At 38.0% G+C, this 21041-nt stretch overlaps 1 protein-coding gene across 4 annotated transcripts in view; it reads right to left on the bottom strand.

Moving 5' to 3' along the window:
* Positions 1-21041, bottom strand: part of CORIN (corin, serine peptidase) — a 251914-nt gene that overhangs the window by 96427 nt on the left and 134446 nt on the right. For all 4 annotated transcript variants that reach the window (XM_012499842.2, XM_012499841.1, XM_003258417.4 and 1 more), the window contains one exon: positions 8478-8591. In XM_012499842.2, coding sequence (XP_012355296.1) covers positions 8478-8591 — 114 coding nt within the window. The remainder of the gene's footprint in view (positions 1-8477; positions 8592-21041) is intronic.

Here is a 21041-nt window from a genome sequence, read left to right as displayed (position 1 = left end):
AGTTGAGTGTTTCATAATGCAATCCTTAAATAAGCAAGTACTGTCCAAAGACTATGGTGGCAAGATGAGAAGTGTTATGTAATCTCAGGACGCTTATAGTTTAATGTTGAAATAAACAACATTCAGGGGAAATGGTTTCCTGATTTTAATAAGAAAATAAAGTCTTGTCCTTTGGTAAACCAGAACTCCTATCCTGGTTCTGCCATCTACTAGCTGTGGGACTTTAGTGTGTTACTGTTAGTTCAAGTCTAGGAGTCTGTGAACTGATCTATGAAATTGGGACAAAATCAGCCACCTAATAGGGTTTGAAAGAAGAGTTTAATGAAATAGTGCGTGTAAGGCAATTCAATGAAAAGAGAATGTTCTTTTCAACAAATGGTATTGGGACAATACTAGAAAAATATTTGCAAATTGTATGTATGATAAAGAAATTTGGATATCCAGAGTCTCTATAGAACTCTTACATTCAATAACAAGATGAAAAAGAATTCAATTATAAATGGTCAAAAGACTTGAATAGAAAGTCTTCATGAAAGACATAAAAACACATGAAAAGGTGCTCAACATTATTAGTCATTAAGCAAAGGCAGTGGGGCGTGAGAGGGCGGGACAAAACAAAAGAAAAAAAATAAGCTAAGGCAAATTAAAACCACAAGAAGATATAACTACACATCCCTTAAAATGGCTACAATGCAAAAGGTGGATAATAGCAAGTACTGGCAAGGATTTTGAGAAAATGAATCTCATGGATCTCTGGTGAGACTATAAAATAATAATGCCACCTTGGAAAACTGGCAGTTTCTTACGAAGGTAACTGTAACCTTACCATACAATTAATTTGTGAATTCCACTCTTAAGAATCTACCCAAGATAAATTAAACATATATCCACACAAAGATTTATGTATAGATGTTCACAGCAGCGTTATTCATAAGCCAAACACTGGAAAAAAATTCAAGTACTCACTAACTGGAATGGACAAACAAAATATAATATACTCATGCAGTGAAATACTACTTGGTGATTAAAAGGATGAAACTACCAATGTATGTGACAGTATGGATGAACCCCAAAAAGTTATGCTATGTGAAAGAAATCAGATACAAAAATTACATATTATATGACTCATTTATGGAATTCCCAGAAAAAAACAAATTTATAGAAACAGAAATCTGAGAAGTAGTTACAATAGCTGAGGGATTAGAATTGGTGACTGACTTCAAATGTGTGGGAGAGAAATTTTGGGGGAGATGCAAACATTCTAGAACTGTATTGTGAGGTTAGTCACATAACCCTATAAGTTTACTAAGCATCAATAGATGAAATTTATAGGATGTAAATTATACCTCAATAAAGCTGTAAAAATGTTTAAAATCAATATATGTAAAGAAACCTGCATTTTGCAGAAACTAGATTTCTTAAATATATTTTTATTTCCCTTATTTAAAGTAAATTAAGTGCAAAACAGTTTGCTTAAGGCTGGAGAAGGAATACAGAAAATGGGCGGAATTTCAATAGGGTGGATGTAATGAAAAGTTTAGCATATTTCAAGTAGAGGAAATAGCAAGAACAAAGGAAAGAGGCAAAAAAATAGGGCAGGTTTGAAGATCAGTCTACTTGGCTGATGAAGGCCAGAAATCAAGTAGTCAATGGTTCAGTCTCCTGAATTCCAGCTGATTGTTTCTCCTCAAGCAGAAGCCTGTATCTCATACAACAAGTAGCAGCCACCACTTTACTATAAACATCCCACACTAGATGATGATTCATTATCCAAAGCCTTTGGCATTGATCAGTTAAAACATTAGGCATGCCAAAATATGACACTTATATATACATGAATCATAAATTTCTGTTTCAAAAAAGCACTCTTCTAAAAAGAAAACTTCTTAAAGTTTTTAGAATCACATCATTTTAGGAATGGAATGGGCCTTAGAAATCACTTGTTCAGTGTCTTCATTAGGAAGGTGTGTATGTGCACAGGCACACACACGCATATAGACACATAAGGCCATACTTATAAGCATACAGAACTTTGTAAGTACTTTTTATTTTTCACTTCCCCCAGCCTGAATAATGTTCAAATAAGGACAGCCACCATAAGGGAAAATATAAGAACTAAGAAGTCCTATCACCTTGACAATGGTATTTTATCCCACTCAGCAGAGGGAGCTATTTCCCCACCCTGCACCCCCCACTGCTGAATGAGGCTACCACACGTGACAGCTCAGTGGAAGGGTTATGACCCTGGTTCTCCTGCCCACAGGGCAGATCTGGGGAATTCATGCATCAAGATATATACACTACCTTGTGAAATTCTAAAAGATCTTTTTGATTTTTTTTTGTCTTAATCTAAATTACTCTTGTGGGAAGTTTGGAGTCAACACGCTAGAATCAGCAATAGCCAGGGAAATAAGGCTTCTCAACTTGACCATCAGTGCAAAGTACATGCATGCATTCGCCCAGAGGATGGGGGACAGTGTTTCAGCACATTTTAAACCCTACGAGTTAATTTCCTTGTAAGCAGTACACTCACTCTTTTTGATGGTAGGACTACTAGGGAATCAAATACCCCTTTCAGAATCTGATTAACCTAAGAACACACCAAAAATTTCCAAAAGTTTATTTGTGCTCTAGGAGGCCCATTCTAGGACCCCTGGTAATTGATACTAAAACACAGCATTGGAGATATTTTAAAAATTGATGTCCTCATTTATTAAATTACTTCATAAATGGAGAGGATTCAGGCATTTTTAAAAATTCTCATTGTTCTCCCAGGTGCGGATTCAACTTTCTACTATTATAACTTGCTTGGTTAGAAGCCATTTTTAGAAGTGATATACAAAATGAGCTGCATTTGGAAAACAGTCTGTTACCTCCCTAAGGTCTGTGTGATTAGTAAATACGCAAAACCTTAACCAGAGGCACTGCAAAGCCAGAAACACATAGCAAATAGCAAAGATCACAGTGTCTCCTTTTATTGAAATAAATGTTTATTTGACCTGGAAAGAGATGTTGTCAGCGCAGTTTGGGGCCAGCAAATCAAAATTTGCAAAAGCTGCTTGCTGTGATTTTCTTGCTCGATAACAAGCATAATTTTGCATGACCTAAGGTAGATGTTTTTCTAGATACAGCTTTTTTTTTTTTTTCTTAAGGAGAGCTTGATACAAAATGTTTCTTCTGAAATTCTTGCATGTTAATATTGATTTCAGTTTGGCATCTCACATGCACACTATTAATTCTTGTCTCTCAAAATTATCGTTAAATTAAAGCAGAAAACTAACACACAGAAAGCCTTTTTCTCAAGGGCTTCTTTCAGCCATACAGTCTCTATGACTGTACACATGAATGTGTTGCCTCAACTCAAGATGCAAGTACGGATGCTCAGTTTCCACCCACAGAAGATTAAATATGGAAAGGACCAGAGGTTATTTCATCCAACCCTCTCATTCTGAAATGACCAGAGGAGTTATATACGGTCTGTCCACTGTTGCTCAGCTCATTTACAGCAGAACCATGAGAAGAACCAGGCTTCTTGACTCTCTGAGTTCTTTCTACTATTGGCTTAAGGCTCTAGAAAAGGGTTTCTCAACGGCAGTATCATTTGACGTTTTGGACTGGGTAATTCTTTGTTGTTGGGGGCTGCCCTGTGCAGTGTAGTTTGTTTAGCAGCATCTCTGGCCTCTACCCACTAGATGCCAGTAGCACCTCCCTCCACTCCCACAGTTGTGACAATAAAAAAAAGTCTCCATGCATTGCAAAATGTCACCTAGAGAATTGAAAATCATGCTGCACAGTATACAAACATCACCTGAGTGCAAGGCCTAGTTTTAATCCCATCTTTTCCATCAGCTCTCTATGCAATCCAGCTTCTAGTAATCTTACTCTTTTTACTAGAAGGACTCCCTGCTGCTACCTTTTTTTTTGTTTGCTTGTTTACATCCATTTTTTTGACTTGCGATATTGCTTGTGTTATATTGTTTTAAAATACCATATTTAGGCTGGGCACAGTGGTTCATGCCGGTAATCCTAGCACTTTGGGAGGCTGAGGCAGGCCGGTCACTTTGAGCTCAGGAGTTTGAGACCAGCCTAGGCAACGTGGCAAAACCTTGTTTCTACAAAAAATACAAAAATTAGGCCTGGCGTGGTGGCTCACGCCTGTAGTTACAGTTACTCAGGAGGCTGAGCCTGGTGAATTGCTTGAGCTCGGGTAGTGGAGGCTGCAGTGAGCTGAGATCACACCTCTGCACTCCAGTCTGGGCGACAGAGCGAGACTCCATCTCAAAAAAAAAATTTTAAAAACCCATATTTAATAGTTTCTATGTGTATATGTTAGTTCCCTGATTTGACTAAAAGACTCATAAAGAAAGAAACCATGGCTTAACAGTATCTTTCTATTTACTAGGTAGCTAAAACCTGATTCACACATAGCAGGAATTAAAGAATATTCAATACTTTGATTGATTCAGTATAATCAGATTGTCACTATACAAAAAGTAAAATTTGCAAACATTTAGTACTTCTTCCATAAGCATGGTGTGAGATTTTTTATTTTTACAATTTTGATGAAACTATTCCTAGCATTTACTTGCAGCTACATCTTAGTAGAACGATTATTATAGATACAGTCATTTTTGATGATTCGAACATCATTCGGAATATCAATTTTTATTTTGTGCTGTTTAGGCTGCCTCCATTCTAAAATAGTTTCACATGGTGCTGCTTTTAAAATTGTTGTGCATATTTTAGTGTTTCTGTCTTCCTTACATGTAACAGCTGACATTATCAGCTGTCCCCACGACTTCCAGTGGTCATTCTCTGCACCTAGTAACAAGAGGTGCTGGGTGGGAGTGGAGAAACAATAAGACAACAACAGTCACGACCACAAATCCTAGTGCTCTTTGAGACTTACTGCATGCAAGACATTGGTCTATATGCTTTATATTCAGTGAATCATTATTCCAAACAATTTGAGAGATATTCACTATTTATTGTTTCCATTGTACTACTGAAGAAACTGAGGCACAGAGAGGTTGAGTAACTTGCCTAAGTTATCAGAGGCAGGAAATGGTAAGATCGAAACCTAAGCAGCCTGACTCAAGAACTTATAGTGGTCGTTAACACACCGTATTACACTCGGTGTATAATTAGATAGCCACCATCCTCAAAAATAAGTCAACCAATTTTACCCAAAATTCACAGAAAATGATTTTCAAAAATATTTGATAGTGGTTTTCATGTGTCATAAAGTGTGTGAACTTTGTGGCAGCTATTTCACTGTGACAACGTTTTCGTTGAGTTTCTAATTTAAAATTAAGAAGTATTTATCTACTAAGCACTTGCTATGTCCCAGGCACTATTCTAGGAGCTGGTTATAGACTCAAAATATTATAGAATCTTAACAACAAAAGAGACACCAAGCACCTTCTAGCCCAGTGCTTCCAAGTCTGGCCATCGATTAGAATTACCTGGAGAGCGTTACAAAAGTACTGCTGCCTGGTCCCCACTGCAGACAAACTGAATCAAAATCTCTGCAGATGGGGCTTCCTGGGGAGGCCAGCATGCAGCCATCCATGATGATACCGAAAGCCAGGGTTACAGAAGTGGCCTGCCTAAAGCCACAGAGGTAGACATTTCCAAAATTTTCCTGGTTTTTGAAAATTTTTCTACTACACCACTAAAATTGTCTCAGGTGTTTGGAAATCTTTTCATCCAACAAATACTTAAGAAGAGATTGACAAGACAAAACCAGTTAGGGGAGAAAGTCAGAAAGTCACAGATACCTGGAGTGCTCTTTAATAAACAATTACCTCTGAAAGCCATAATACATCAAAATCAATTAAAACATTTTCCTGCAATATGAATGATCAGAGTATAATCTCACTAAATCTGAACTTTTTTATGGACAAGGACAAGTCAAAGGCAGACAAGCTGAGAGAAAAAGCATTAGATTTTGAACCATTTAAGACTGGGTTCAAATTTAGCGAATCATGGGCAAATTTATTCATTGCCCTAAGCTCTGTCTCTGCACCTGTACAAAAGGTGGTAGATAACACTTCCTATGCTGGTAATTAAATCAAAGCATGTAGGTAAATGCTTCTAGCATAGTTTATTAGGTAACTCACAAATAATAAGTCCCTTCTCTCCCTTCCTTTGAACCTGACTAAAAAGGAAATAACAACTCAATTAACTACACAGGCCACCTAATATGACCCATGTTTTATAAAAGCAGGCAAGTGCTTAGCTAGAGATCATTTTTGCATCTAATCCATAGAAGCATAACCTCCTCTGGCAGTCCTCCTTCTTGCCTACTTGCGAGAACCTTAGGAACTAGGCATTTTCTTCTGTTCCTCACTGAGAATGCACAGCAAAACTTCCTTCTCCTCTCATGAGTATCTGCAGGTTGCATTCACACTCTGATTCACATCCGAGGCCTAATTCAGACTTACACTATTCCTTCACCACAGGGTGGTGACAAAAGGAGTACGGCATCCTTCATAAACACTCATGCTGAAACACCACAAGCACTCAGCATTAAAGCTCAAAGCAGATGTCCTTGTAAGGTCAAAAACAATTGCATATGAAGCCTTCAATGTCTGTGTTTTCATACAGAAGTTTTCTGAAGGGATATATTTCCCCAGTGGACCAAACAGATCATTTTTGTGGTATGTTCACGGGAAAGGGCCATATCTATTTCCCTTAATAAATGCTTCAGCTCCTTGGACATTGGCAAATGCCTTGCAGAACATTAACACGTTGTTGACTGGGAAAATTAGCCCCTTCAAATTTAATTTTAACAAATGCAGCAGAAAGCACTTACAGGGTTTGGAGTGCAACGCTCAGTACTATTGAGGAACATATGATAAAACCATAGTTGGCCCACCACAGGAGATATAGGCACATGCAGAATTTGAACAATGCCATAACGTGGGCCCCAACGGGAGAATAGCTAGAGATTCTACCAAATTCCCATAAATTGGATATAATTACATTGAATTATTTAAAGTTCCCTATTTTGGCTGCTTTGCACAGTATCTTCTGCTAAGCCCACAGCAACACTTCCCAGTGTAAATATACAGCCTATAAATATGTTTTTATGTAAAATTGTGCGCCATGCGTTGTTTTGAAAAGAAAATTCCAAGTTGTAAAACACAAATGTCTTACTGAAAAGAACGTTTCCTGAAATATGCGTGGCATAATTGAAGTTCCACAGGATGCTAGATATTAGGCAGAATAAAAAATGCAGAATAAATGAATAAATAAAGGTGAAGATTCACATGAGAAAATAATTCTGATGAAATAAAAAGTTAGGCAAATGTCTTTTTTTTAAACTGAAGGATTTCTCAGAACCTCTAATATACAAATGTGTATTCTAACCCTCTAAGAAGTAGATCTGATAGTATTTCCCAAGGTTTTTTTTTTTTTTTTCAAGCATTATTCCAGGCTCAGATACTATGTGGAACACCAGTTTGGGAAACACTGACCTGAAATGTTACCATGATAAACTGCCATTCAGTAGTTCTGCCATTCAGCAGGACAAAGGAGCGTCCTAGCCCATCAGATGAAAGATGAGTTGGTCCATTTGGCAAACAGACCAGAAGAATTTTTCGATTAAGATCAGTATTCTCAAGCACTTACAACATCTTGGCAATTCCCAAGAGGAGTGAAACACAGCTCTTGCCATACTAACTGTGGCTGTTTATATAACCCTTAAAGAACAATTAGAACACTTGCATATAGTGTTCTAATCGCAGATAGTTCTGTTTTGAATACAGATTACACAGTGTAATTCTTTTCTTTTTTTAACATACTAGGGGTGAACAAATAGGACACTAGCTTTGTTTACTACAATGTACTTCTTCAGGATGGTTTTCCCCTTCTTTCCAGTTTGTAAGTGCAAAACAACTTGAAATCTGAATCTATATTGGACAAACGGCTGGCCAATTCAGTCAAAATGACTAATCAATCAATGGGGAATAAATTAAGGACACATAAGGCTGAATCTACTGATTGGTGGATTTTAAACAGTTAGTGCCATTGACTATCTCCAGGTTTGGAAGAAGCATAAAAAAAAAACAAGAGGCTTTGTATTTACTGTGTCATGAAAGTTAAGAATCATTAGGGTAAAAATGTTGCTATAAAATGTCCTTTTTTAAAAAAACATTGACCTTTATACTCATAAACACAAATGAAAATTCTCACCCAAACAAAATAAACCAAAGCCTTCTCCCAATTTAAACCATTTTGTGCAAAAACGCTGCAATCCCTCATCTGTTCCAATGCAGCATCTACGTGTTGAGCTCGTAATAAACCATGCCTTTGAAAGGTGTGCAAACATGCTGCTGTCATTCTGGGGGAAGACAAACACGTTTGCTCGCTTTAGAAAGGCAAACAAAATGCAGTCTATGCAAATGCTGATGATTGTCAGGATTTGAGAATCCCTGTCCACTCAGACAAACCCCAAACAGCTTGTCACATACTGCAATGAGCCTCGTCACTCCAGTCGTCACAGTCGTTGTAGCCATTACATTGCAGTTTCCTGGGGACGCAGATTCCACTGGCACAAAGAAAGCTCTCACCCCGTCCACAGAGCACTAAAAACAAAAGGGCAGGAAATAATGTCAGAATAAGATCTTTTTTTTTTTCTTTTAAGATTACAAAAGATAAATACATAGAAAATCTTCTTTTGCTATTCAACAGATTTGTTTCCAAATTCCCTCAGTTTTATTGTCGTCAATTTTTCTTTGGCATCCTAGCACATTAATTGAAAAATTACCTGGAAATAATACAAAGAGTGCTTGCTTGTCTGAGGAAAGCAGGAGATAGTTCGCCAGTGGGCTTGCAGAGTGAGGCATCCATGTTCAGAGAGCAAGAGGGTAGCTTCATCATTTGCACAATTTTTGTGGGGAGAATACCCAATGGGTGTATTTTTCTAAACAATTGAAAATTACGTCCAAGTAAAGTGCTACTAATTGAACCAACATTTAAAAAGTCTACCTTTCTAAAAAGCTACTCTATGTACCACAGAGAAAGGTCCAGTAAAAACAGTCAGTAAATGGATGTGTATTTGAACATAGTATAGAGACCCAGTGCCCTGTATTTGAAATGTATTTACTTGCCTTAATGAAAATGCCAGTTAAAATGTCAGCGTCTATTTTGGCATAAGGAACGGGAAATGGCATTCACTAATAAAATTTTCATTTCTTTTTCCTTAACACAGTTACATTTTTATATTTTTGCTTTTAACATTTTGGTGTTCTTTTTCTTTTCAAAATGCAATAAATATTCCACTGCTTCAAAATTACAGTAGACAATAAATTTAAGACAAAAAGATAGAAAATTTTTCAGGAAGGCCATTAATAAAAGGATAAATCAGCTCAACAAAGTGGATGTTAAGATAAAAAATATTTGGTAATGTGCATCAAATGCCTTTTAAGTGTGCATAATCTTTGACTCAGCAATCATCTTATTTCTTAGACTTCATAAAAAGGAAATCATTATGAATATATGTTTTATGTTTAATGATATTCATACCATCATTGTTTAAAATGAGGAAACTATGAAATAACCACTATGCAATATTAAGAGGCTAGTTAAATAAATTTTGATACCACCATAATGAGGAATACTGTTACAGCCATTGAAAACTACATTGTAGAAAATACTTAATGTCCTAGGACAAAGTTCAAGCTACTTTAGATGAGAAAACACCAACTGGTCCTAGAAAACAAAATACAGTTTGGCATCGGGAGAGGTATATTATCTTTGGTATTGGGATTAAAGTAACTTTACTTTTTACTGTATTGTATTCTGCATTTTACAAATTTTCTTACAATGATGATGTTTTATCTTTTTAGCTGGGAAAAAAATAACTTTTTTATGAGCTCTAGTTTCAGATAAAAAAAAGTTAAGTAGAACCTTCAAAAATCTCCTTCTGTCTCTCTCTCACCTTCCACCAAAGCTTGTGTGTGTGTGTGTGTGTGTGTGTGTGTGTGTGTGTTGGCTGTGTGGTCAGTTGCCTGGTCACTGCCACCATTCCCTGCAGTATGTATTCCTTGATAAGATGAACCTTGTTGACTAGTTACAGGGAATTCAGGAATATGAAACAGTTTAACTCAGCAATAGAAATAGAGAAAAGTACAGGCTGAAAGCTCCAGTTAGTGAAGCCCATGTCTGTTATAGTTCCCATCATGTTCCTAGGACCCAGCGGAGTGGTTGGCACTCAGGAGATTCTCGATTAATATATTTCCCACCCATGTTCCTGGGACCCAACCAGTGGCTGGCACTCGGGAGGTTCTCGATTCAATGGAAAAAGTTACCTTAATCCCTAATAGAACGATATATTGCCATAAAGCAGAAAAAAACAAAATTAATGAATTATTTCCCAATGCTATCAAGGAAATCAGCATTTCAACTCATTGAACATTAAGCATTAGTTGATCTGGTAAGTTTCTTATGATGCTACTTCATGTAACATCTTCCCAGTATCAACAACAAAAGCCCAGTTTTCCATTATAGTCCATAATTTCAGTATCAATACAAATTACATCTATGGATTTCAACTGCCAAAATATCCAATATGTTTAGTACGGTGTCAGAAGATTCTGCACAGGAGTGCACTCCTATAGCTACAAATACAGACTCCTAAACGATTCACAGAAAGCCAGATCTAAAAACGAAAAACCAAAATACTAAGATTTCACCCATCCAGCCTGTGCAATATCCTCTCTCTAGGGTTAAGAGAAAGTTTTAAAGGAATGTTTATCTTATTGTGAGATTGTTTCTGTATTATACTAGAGAGTGCAAAAATTCCATATGTCTGCATTTTAGCAGCTGCAATGCCTCACAAGAATTATTGCATTCCCCACCTATGGCTCCGATGATTCCTCAGGAAATGGAGCTGAAAGCTCAACATTCAATAGCTCCTAACCTCTAGATTTTATCTTTAAGACCCTACATATTTGACTCCAGTAAAGCCATTTCTTGCATATGGTCATCTCGAATCTGGATCAAATTTAAAACCCAGCACAGCTTGCATTGTTTTGATTATTGATATCCCCTGTCTTGGCTGATTCAGCAGAAACTGACTTCTTTTATGTGGTTCCTCATCTGGAAGTGTGGCTGTCCTTGGTTTTAGGGTGTCATAAATTGTTACTGTGTTCTCGTTCTTTCTTTGAAAGTTCACAGTTTTGGTAGTTAATATTACTTTTATAAAACTAGAATAACTTTTGTATAATCTTTCTGCTTGATTTCTTCTTAACCTGTATTCAGAATTTCCACTTTACTTGTATAAAACTGTTCAATTAATAAAGCACTACAAACATATTTTATTTGGTAGTTTACAAATGAAGGAAATGAAGTGTCATGAGGTCAACATTGAAATGGGCCAAAGCCACATAATTAAGGAAAGATGAAAAACACCCCAAATCCCAAGGTCTAGGATCCGGGCCCAATCCTCCACGCCACACCCACTCCCCTGTTCCTGGTACTTGTGCAATAGTGTAGTCGGCTGATACTCGGCCAGTTTAAGGGCACTAGGTTTGGGTAAAACTTCAGCATTGTCTTTTTCTCTCTAAACAAAAGACAAATGTCTGTCTTGCAGTGAATTGGATCCAGATGAGATGACATTCCATGTCCGTTCTACTTTTTTTGAACACCCTGAGAGAGCTCTTATCAGGTTTCTGTAGAGACTTTTCTACCATAAATATCACTGTCTTTATAACAATCATTTTCCAACAGGCTTTTGAGTGGCCCCTTAGGATGACAAAGGGAGATTCCACGAGAAGTCATGCTATACAATCTTGAAACTATTTCCACTAACATCATCTATAATTCTAAGAGGTATATGTTGGAATTTAAATCAATGGCAGATTGATAACTGGAACATTCATTCACTCATTGAATATATATTTACTGAGTGTCTACTATGTGCAAAGTACTATTCTAACCTCTGGTAATATAGCAGAGAAGAAAACAAAAAAAAATCCCCAAATAGAGCATATATTCTACTGATCATCATCTGATGAAGATAATTTTACCAAGTAAAGATACTTCACTGCCAAAGCTGACTTCCATTACACATGGGACAGTTAACTAATACTACTGCAAAAATAGCAGTATATAAAGTTATACTACATAAAAAGCTAGTTTACATGTCCAGATGATGGGGACAATTATGCATCCCCTGGACTTCAGAATGACATGGATCTTGAAGAGTACATATCCAAAGGATGATCAGCTCTTTTTAGTATTCTTGTCTCTGACAACAGGCTGCTAAAATAATAATCCCTAGCCTGAAATCACCTGGAGATTTTCTGCAATTGCTTCCAGCTTCCTAAGCTCTCTCTGTCTGTGTATCAATACTATTGGCAAATGCTCTCATTATTCTGGTTGTTAACTTTTAGAGTCCTTTTCAAAAATTATCCACCAGCCTGCCACGGACTGTATGGTGCCCTTACTTGCCCTGTCTTTGAGCCCTTGCTGAAAGTCGAAAGCTCAGTTTCAACTCCACCTTGGAAGAGAAAGCTGACCCAGCTCTGCACATCACATGGGCCTGTGCTGAGAGCCTGTCAGCGCTGCATTCTCCATGCTGCTCGAAATCAAGTACTATAAACCACTATTGCCCTTACCTTTTACAAGGTTATGTCATTAGATGAAAAAGACTGAGTGTAATCTTTCAGCGGCTGATACAAGAATACTTCTTGGGGAGAGCACTGTATCTTTAGGCACAATAGATTGGTAAAAGGATTGGGGTAAAAGACAAGAGGTGAGAAAGGAGAGAGAAAATCTAAGGGTGTGCTCAACCAACCCAGCATGGACTTGACCCTGCCTTCTGAGGAGGTGAGTCATATTAGGTGGAAGGCCCTTCATTCTGCTGAAATTAAGATATTTTCAGTAGGTATGGATGAGGGTCTGGAAGCTCTGAGTACAAAAGGAGTCAGGGGCCGGGTGCAGTGCCGCATGCCTGTAATCCCAGCACTTTGGGAGGCCGAGATGGGCAGATCGCCTGAGGTCAGGGGTTCGAGACCAGCCTGGCCAATATGGTGAAACCCATCTCTACTAAAAATACAAAAATTAGCCAGGCATGGAGACATGTACCTGTAATCTCAGCTACTCAGGAGGCGAGACAGGAGAATCAATCGCTTGAACCTGGGAGGCGGAGGTTGCAGTGAGCCAAGATCATGCCACTGCGCTCTAGCCTAGGCGACAGAGGGAGACTCTATCTCAAAATAATAATAATAATAATAAAAATGAAAATAAAAAATAAGAGGAGTGAGAATTCCCATGAGGAGAAAGGGGAGCTGGTGCTGCTGGGCACTGTGCTGGGGGAGAGAGAAATTTGAAAAGGTGGCTGAGTCTCCATTAGAAGTACAATATTTCTATTTTTTGGAAAACAGAAATATCTAATGACATATTTTAAGTTATTTCCTGAGGAATTGGAGGTATAACACACGCCTTCCTCCATCTGCAAGGCTTGTGTTGTCCTCTGATTTATGCACTCATTTCTTTAGCATTCCGTATTATTACAGAATAACTATTATTCTGTATAATCTATAATAATTAATTATTATAGAATAATTAATACTATTCTGTATTATGTATTTTTGAATACAGAATAGCTCCCTTGCCTTGGGAAGCTTATACTCTAGAATGACAAACTATATTAATAAGCATAATTTTAAAATTCTTATGTATCACACAAGATGTTAGTAAATGCTATGAAGAAGAGAGTACTGCAGGGTAAGGGAGATATTAATTAGGGTGCCAGGGCAGGCCTCACTCAAAGCTGACATTTGAGCAACAACTTGAAAGAGGTGAGGGAGTCTCAGGAAGATTCAAGGAAGAGCTAGTGCAAAGTTCCTCGGGCAAGAGTCTGCCCAGCAGGAGACAGGATCAGCAAAAAGACCTGTGTGGCTAGAGTAGCACGAGCAGGGACCAAGCACAAGAATGAGGCCAAGCAGAAGGAAGGGTCCAAACACACAGGGCTCTGCAGGCCTTTGTAATGACTTTGTAACTTTAACACAAGGGTCATTACATGGTTTTCGGTAAAGAGTGGCATGATCTGACTGAAATTCTTAAAGGATTGCTCTGCCTATTGTGTTGGAAATAGACTCTAGGGGGACAAGGGAAGAAGTAGGGATAGCAGCTGGGAGTCTATTTATTGAGTAGCTGTGGAGGTACTGCGACATGAGTGGATGCTGGATGTACAAGTCATGTACCACGTAACAACATTTTTCTTAACAATGGACTACATATACAACAGTGGCCCCATACGATTACAATACCAAATTTTTACTGTACCTTTTCTATGTGCAGATATGTTTACATACACAAATGCTTATTGTGTTACAATTGCCTAGAGTATTCAGTACAGTAACATACTGTACAGGTTTGTAGCCTAAAAGCCATAGGCTAGACTTCATAACCTGGAAGTGTAGTAGGCTCTACATCTAGGTTTGTGTAAGTACACTCTGATGTTTGTACATGATGAAATCACCTACCAACACACTTCTTAGAATGTATACCCGTCGTTAGGCAATATATGACTGACAGTACTAACTTCTGACTATAGGTTGGCTCAGGTCAAATAAACAATGACCATCCTTGAATATCTAGGAGCTTGGAAAATTTCAAACTTTCTTTTGAAAACAGGATATCATCCACATCAAGAATATACTTACATTCTAAAAATTAATTCAATCTATGTCTTTCTGTCCCTCTAATCCCATCATTAAATGTGGCTTCCTCAGAAGAAGTATCTGTCTTCCAAGCTAAGCAATCCTTCTCACTCTCTTCTTAGACATCTATTAAATGCAGGGCAGGCACTACACTAACCACTCCTAATAGTGCCAATGCCCAAGACCATCAAAATTGCAGCCTTCTTTAAAAAAAAACTGTTTTATTATAGCTCACATAATTTATATTCACAGAAGATTTCTGTTTGCTGATTGTCTCTCTCTCCCTTCTAGAACGCAATTTCCTTGAAGAAAGGCATTTTATCAGTTTTTCTTACTGCTATACCCTGAGTCTAGAATAGAACTGACACATTATAGGTGCAAGTTACATATCTGTTGGATAAATAAATGAAAACTGAGAATATGAGGTGTCTATGGAGCATGACTAAATGATCGTTCCTATTTCTTGGCTCTCAATGGCAATGAATATCTTACAACTTATTATTTACATTGCTAGGAGAATAAACTACTGACGCAGGATAAAAATCCCTCTGTGTTATAGTGTGATGCTCACTCAAGCCTGCAGACACATCTGGCTTATGAGTGGCATTTGCTCTTAGTAGGACAACAGATGGCCCTTGTACGGAAAATAATCTTCCCCACTGGCCTGCGATGATGTGTCTAACATTCCACCCGTGACACCCACGTTACCCACACTTTGGGTTAAAATGGTAGGTTTTAGAAGAACTCAAGGTTAGGAAGGAAAGGGGCTTTGGGGCCACATCATGGATTAAAGGGGTGTACTCAGTTTCCTACTCCATTTCAGCCAAAGAGCTCTACTGTTGGCTGCTTTATACATATGAGTTCATGGAAAATTTTCTTTGAAAATGGGCTTTTGTTGTCAAAAACAAGTTTGAAAACTCCTTCACCCTTAAGATTTTGTGTTCAGTTGAATACTTAGTTCTGAATGTAATTATAGACTATTTAGCTTTATGTTATCATTAGCTTTTCATTATACTTAGACTTGAGAAATGAAACATAGAATGAGTGACTTTTAGGGGTAGAGGGGGACTTGGGAAATGTATAGAACATGAAGACTCAGAGTAAGAAGTGACACCTGGACCCACAAATGAGCTCAGAATAGCCCTGCTTGAAGGTGTACAGTGTGTGGATTCAACGCTGTTACATCAGGGTACAAGAAAAGCCACAGTATTTTCTTAAAGTAAATTCATACTTCCCCACTCAAAAAGCTGATGAGAAAGATCCTCTCCCTCCTTAGGATGGTACAAGGATCCAAGGGGCTTACATGGAACCTGGAAGAATAAAGGAAGGACCTCTAGCTTTCATTCCTCAGAGAAGTGCCAGAGGCTCATGGCCTCTAAGTCCTCAAGTGAGTGCTAGACAGAATGCGCCATTGTGTCTGTGTCAAGCCAGGGTACAGGGCCATGGTCCCCAGGGTCCAGCTTTCCTGGCTGCCCCACACAGCCATTCCTTTAGGAGGTCCAGCCTCTTCTACAAGCATGTGAGCACTGGTCTCTGCTATATAATGGGAATGCCAAAGGCTTAGGGTATGTCTCCTACATCCCCCTGCTTCCTCCTCCACCCTCCAGACATTTCTCTCTATGCCACTCAACCTGGGTGACCCAACACAATCTCTGCTCAGTCCTTCCCTCCTCAATGCTGCTTTCCCTTTCTGGAGGCTGCAGAGATGAAAACACACTTTGTTTTGTTGTTGTCTTCTTAGTAGATTGTGCTATTATACTGATGTTTCCTTCATTACTGAGAATGCAAAGGTCTCCATTAGTACCTTTTAACTTACACATTTTTGTTGAAAAGTAGCATATGATAGGTGGTTGGTAAATGCCTGCTGAATAAATGCACTTAAGGAGCTCTTACCATCAATATTCTAAAAAAGGCAATGTCATGGTGACATCTTCTTTTATGGGCTGTAGGGTTCACCTTGCTACAAAGACAAGGTAAAATCAGCCCCTTCACAACAATACAACTCTTTCATTCAGCGTTCCTTGGTGTCATTTATATATCTTTCAATTAGTGAGAAACTGTCTCTGTCAAACAAATGTTCAGAGAAAATCCCAAACGACTCCTGAAATTAAGTCAACTCATTGGCTCATTTTTTTCCTTTGAAATAAAGCTATGCTTTGATTCAATGAAAACTTTGCCATCTGGCCTTCAGCTTAAATTCCTAAAAATAAGAGCTAAGTATACTTACTGCCTGTCTGACAGCATGATGGAAGAGCTATTACTCTATAAAAAAATTAGTCATTATAACATTTTCTAAAACATTGTCAAGAAACAACAGAATAAATCTGTAACTGGTGGCACTCTGATAGGAGAGACAATGTAAATAGGGTTTAGAAAGCATTTCCATGTCATCATTCAACATTTCAAGTACAATCACAGTAAAAAATCCTACACAGTAGATTTTAAATCTAATTAAACAAAGTAGAAAGTTTTTTTTTAAAGGCAGAGTAAAAAGCAGGAAGCTAAGCTTTATGATCAGAGACTGCCAGAAACAGACGGCCAAGCAGAAATCTAAAGAATCTTAATTACATTTCAATGCTGGAAGGAAGGAAGGAAGGAAGGAAGGAAGGAAGGAAGGAAGGAAGGAAGGCAGGCAGGCAGGCAGGCAGGCAGGCAGGCAGGCAGACAGAAGTCCTAAATATGACCCAGAAGCATTTTTTTTAAATCGTTGGAAAATAAGATGTACATCATGATTCTGTTATTTATCATTTCCTGAACAGAAGTGCAGTAACATAATTTCAAATTTCTAAAGAACATGGACAATTTTTAAACTTTGTGCTTATTATCTGCCTCTCAATGAGTCAGACAGATGTTTCTAAATTCAAAGATAATTTCTCATTTAGGTTTCTTGGAAGGTGCTACCTTCTGAATTTGCTTTAGGAAATAAACACTTAGTTTCTAAAAAAAATTATGTTTAACAATACTTTAATATATTTTTGAGACTTTTCTCCAATTATAAGGCTGTTTCAAGTGACACTTTGCATTTATTCACTACAAATCATAAAATGATAACAATGGAACAACATATAAACTATCTTTGACAAATTTTAAACAAATACAGGATGGTTTCTATAAAAGAGTTAAATGATTGCATATAAATGTAAGAGAAATAAAGGAGATATATTTTATTTGGAAAGAAAATAGTCTGTTGCATACATATGGTAGTATCTGAAAAGCCATATATATTAATATTTTTTCTAGACCTTTTTTAAATGTGTAACTCAGTCACAACGTTTATGGAAAGACTTAGGACAAACATAAACAAAGAAAAATCATCAGTTTGAAGAGCCATCCCATGGTATTTTTCTTATTTGTTGGGCCATACTCTACAAATTGAACGAATTTCATTCTACAAGTTAACAATTGTGGACTTCATTTCAACTCTAACCAAACTTATTTTTAACCACAGTTTCTTTTAGTCCATTTTATGTATTGGCTATTTAAAAGCTAAAATAAATTGCCTATGACTTTACAATATTATGTATCCCGAGAACCAGAAATAGAAAAAAAGATACTTCTTTCAAATTTACAGTGAAAAGAACTTTGAAAAATATCTTTCAAAAACAGATCACAGTTCTAACCTAATGTCTAAAAATTCACTTCCAATCCCATGAAGAATGTACTGCATCACTTTCCTACCTACTCTCTATTGTTGATTACTATAACTTGACTATTTCAAAGCATTAGCATTCTTTTTTTTCTTTTTTTTATTATACTTTAAGTTCTGGGATACATGTGCAGAACGTGCAGGTTTGTTACATAGGTATACATGTGCCATGGTGGTGTGCTGCACCCATCAACCCGTCATCTACATTGGGTATTTCTCAGCATTAGCATTTTTAAAAATCCACTGATCTTCAGGATATTGGTACTGTAGGACCTCAACTATCTTCCGGATTGGATAACCAGTGGTTGGATGCCAAGATTCTGAAGCCCTAGGTCAGCACTCCACTGGAGCCCCTCCTATACTCTCCATTCCCTTCACTGACCACATGAACCCCACCCAGCAGCTCCCATGCAGCAGCTGGTAGTGACAGCACACATTCATTGGGTCAAGGTAGAATTGGGAAAACCTAGCTACTTCTGAACATCTGACCCTTCATGCTTAAACTACCCCAGAATAATCAGATAACTTCCATTCTGAACACTACCATAGTTAAGAGAAAATAAATGGTGAGGAAATGAGTTCATAAACACCCTAATATCCACACTAATACTGAACTACAGACCAGAAAAGAAACTATTCACAGTCATGACCTGAGATGGCAAAATAAAGGTAATCTTGTAGAAAAGCAGAGATTGGTATTTAAACTTACACTATCTGTGCTGCTTTGGCAAATTACTTAACTTTGCTGAGCTTCAGTTTCCTTATCTGAATCCCACCTACTTTGGGATTGTCTCTGAGTATATTAATCAGTAATGGACATAAAGTGCCAAGCACCAAATCAGGTAAGGCCCAGTATGTTCTGTTTACTAAGGTGGGGAAGTGTACAACTCACCTCTGAAAGATGGCTATCTCATACTATTGAAAAACACCTTTTGCTTAAAGGGTTAACCTGCAATTAAGCTGAGGTCCTAACCCCCACCCTTACGGATCTAGCATACCTACTTAGACTTGGAAGGTAGGGGCACCTGGGTTCTTTGAAACAACCCAGATAACTGGAGGAGAAAGTGGTCTCAAGTGATCAACACACACAGGCATTAATACAACAACATCTAGGGACAGAATTATTTAATACTAACTTCTCTTTGGCTCATAAACAGAAAAGGAAGTCAATTGCTTCAGGAAAGTTGATTTTCACTGTTTAATCGTTTGTGTCCCGTTAAATGATTTACACACTGGTGGAACACAGAGGTCTCTGGATTCTTTCTCCCAGGCCCCTCTGCTTTTCTACTACCGCATGCCCTTCACAACACACTACATAAAATATCTCTCAGTATCCCTAGTTACCAGGATTGCATATAACAAAGCCACACAGACTAAACCTAACAGGGAAAAAAAAATTAACCTTGCGTAAAACTAAATACAAGCACAATTTAATTAACTTGCATTCCAGAGTCATAGCTGCCAATTTGCTAAGTCTAGAGGATTGGTTACACAACAACCAAGCACTCAGCAGGGAGGGGAGAAAAACTGCTAAAATGTTTCCACAATCTTCACAGGACTCACATGTTCTTTTATACTGGTAAACAGGAATGATGGCCCCTGTGAACAATCTATAGCCATCCAATCAAGGGGACAGAATGAGCCAGGGCAATAAGGGGTAAGAGGTTCAAAGAGGTTGAAGTTTCAGGAGAGACTACAGGGGAAGAAATGTACAGAAAATATCTGGCCTTAAGACTAGCCCTGGGTCAAGCAGAGAATGGTCTACTTTATCCCTGAAAAGAGGGAATGCATTGAGCAGATAACGGGAAGTCAAAAACTGTGCTCCTATTCCTATGAACTCTCATTGCTGCAATTTGAGCAGATACAGAGTCTCCTCTAAAAACACTCTGTTGATCAACCGAATATGCTTAACCCCGAGAGGTTTCATAACATGAAGATCTGTCAGTGGTGGGGGGTTTGGGAGGAGGGGCTGAACTCAGAATACAGGTGATACTTCTGAGAAAAGGTTCATTTTTTTCCACTTGACAAAAGGGTAGGACACATGCAGTTTCCAAGCCGTATCACACGATGGCAGCCATACTCAGCACGTAGTCGCTGTGAGGCACACACAGGGGAATTCAGCCTGATCCCCTCACCAGGTGACAGGCATGGAGACCCAGTGGATTTCAGCTAAGAGGTATCTTTTCTGAAGGGCATACTTGGCTTGTGACTGCAATTGAGTAAATCTGAAATAATGAAATCCCACTTTACCAATGATTACTTAAGGTAAGTGAAAGCCCTTCACAGTTTATGCCTACTCCTACCGTTTGCACACATTTCTATTGTTTTTTTTTTTCCCCCTGACTGGTTTATCAGAGCTCCTTTTGTTGCAATTATTTTCTCCCAGTGTTTCATGTATTTGTCTTTTAAATCTATAGCTTCTTCAGCTATATGAAAGTTTTGCAAACATGTGAAGTCTAACATGTCAGTCTTCATGGTTTATGTCTTCATAAACCATGCCTATATTTGTGATAGAACAAAAACTCTGTGAGGGCAGTGATTTTTACCTGTTTGGTTTCTTGCTGTGGCTGAAGGACCCAGAAGAGTGACAAGTGTAGAGCATGAACTAAATAAACTTCTCATTCACCTAGAGCCTTTCTAAAGCAGATGGAAAATACTACTGCCAAAATTAAGAGATACATTCTGGCCACAATACACCAAAAACAGGCCACAAGATAGAG

This window comes from Nomascus leucogenys, chromosome 20 (assembly GCF_006542625.1).
Source record: "Nomascus leucogenys isolate Asia chromosome 20, Asia_NLE_v1, whole genome shotgun sequence".
In the NCBI taxonomy this organism is placed as follows: Eukaryota; Metazoa; Chordata; class Mammalia; order Primates; family Hylobatidae; genus Nomascus; species Nomascus leucogenys.
This window is presented reverse-complemented; position numbering and strand designations above follow the sequence as displayed.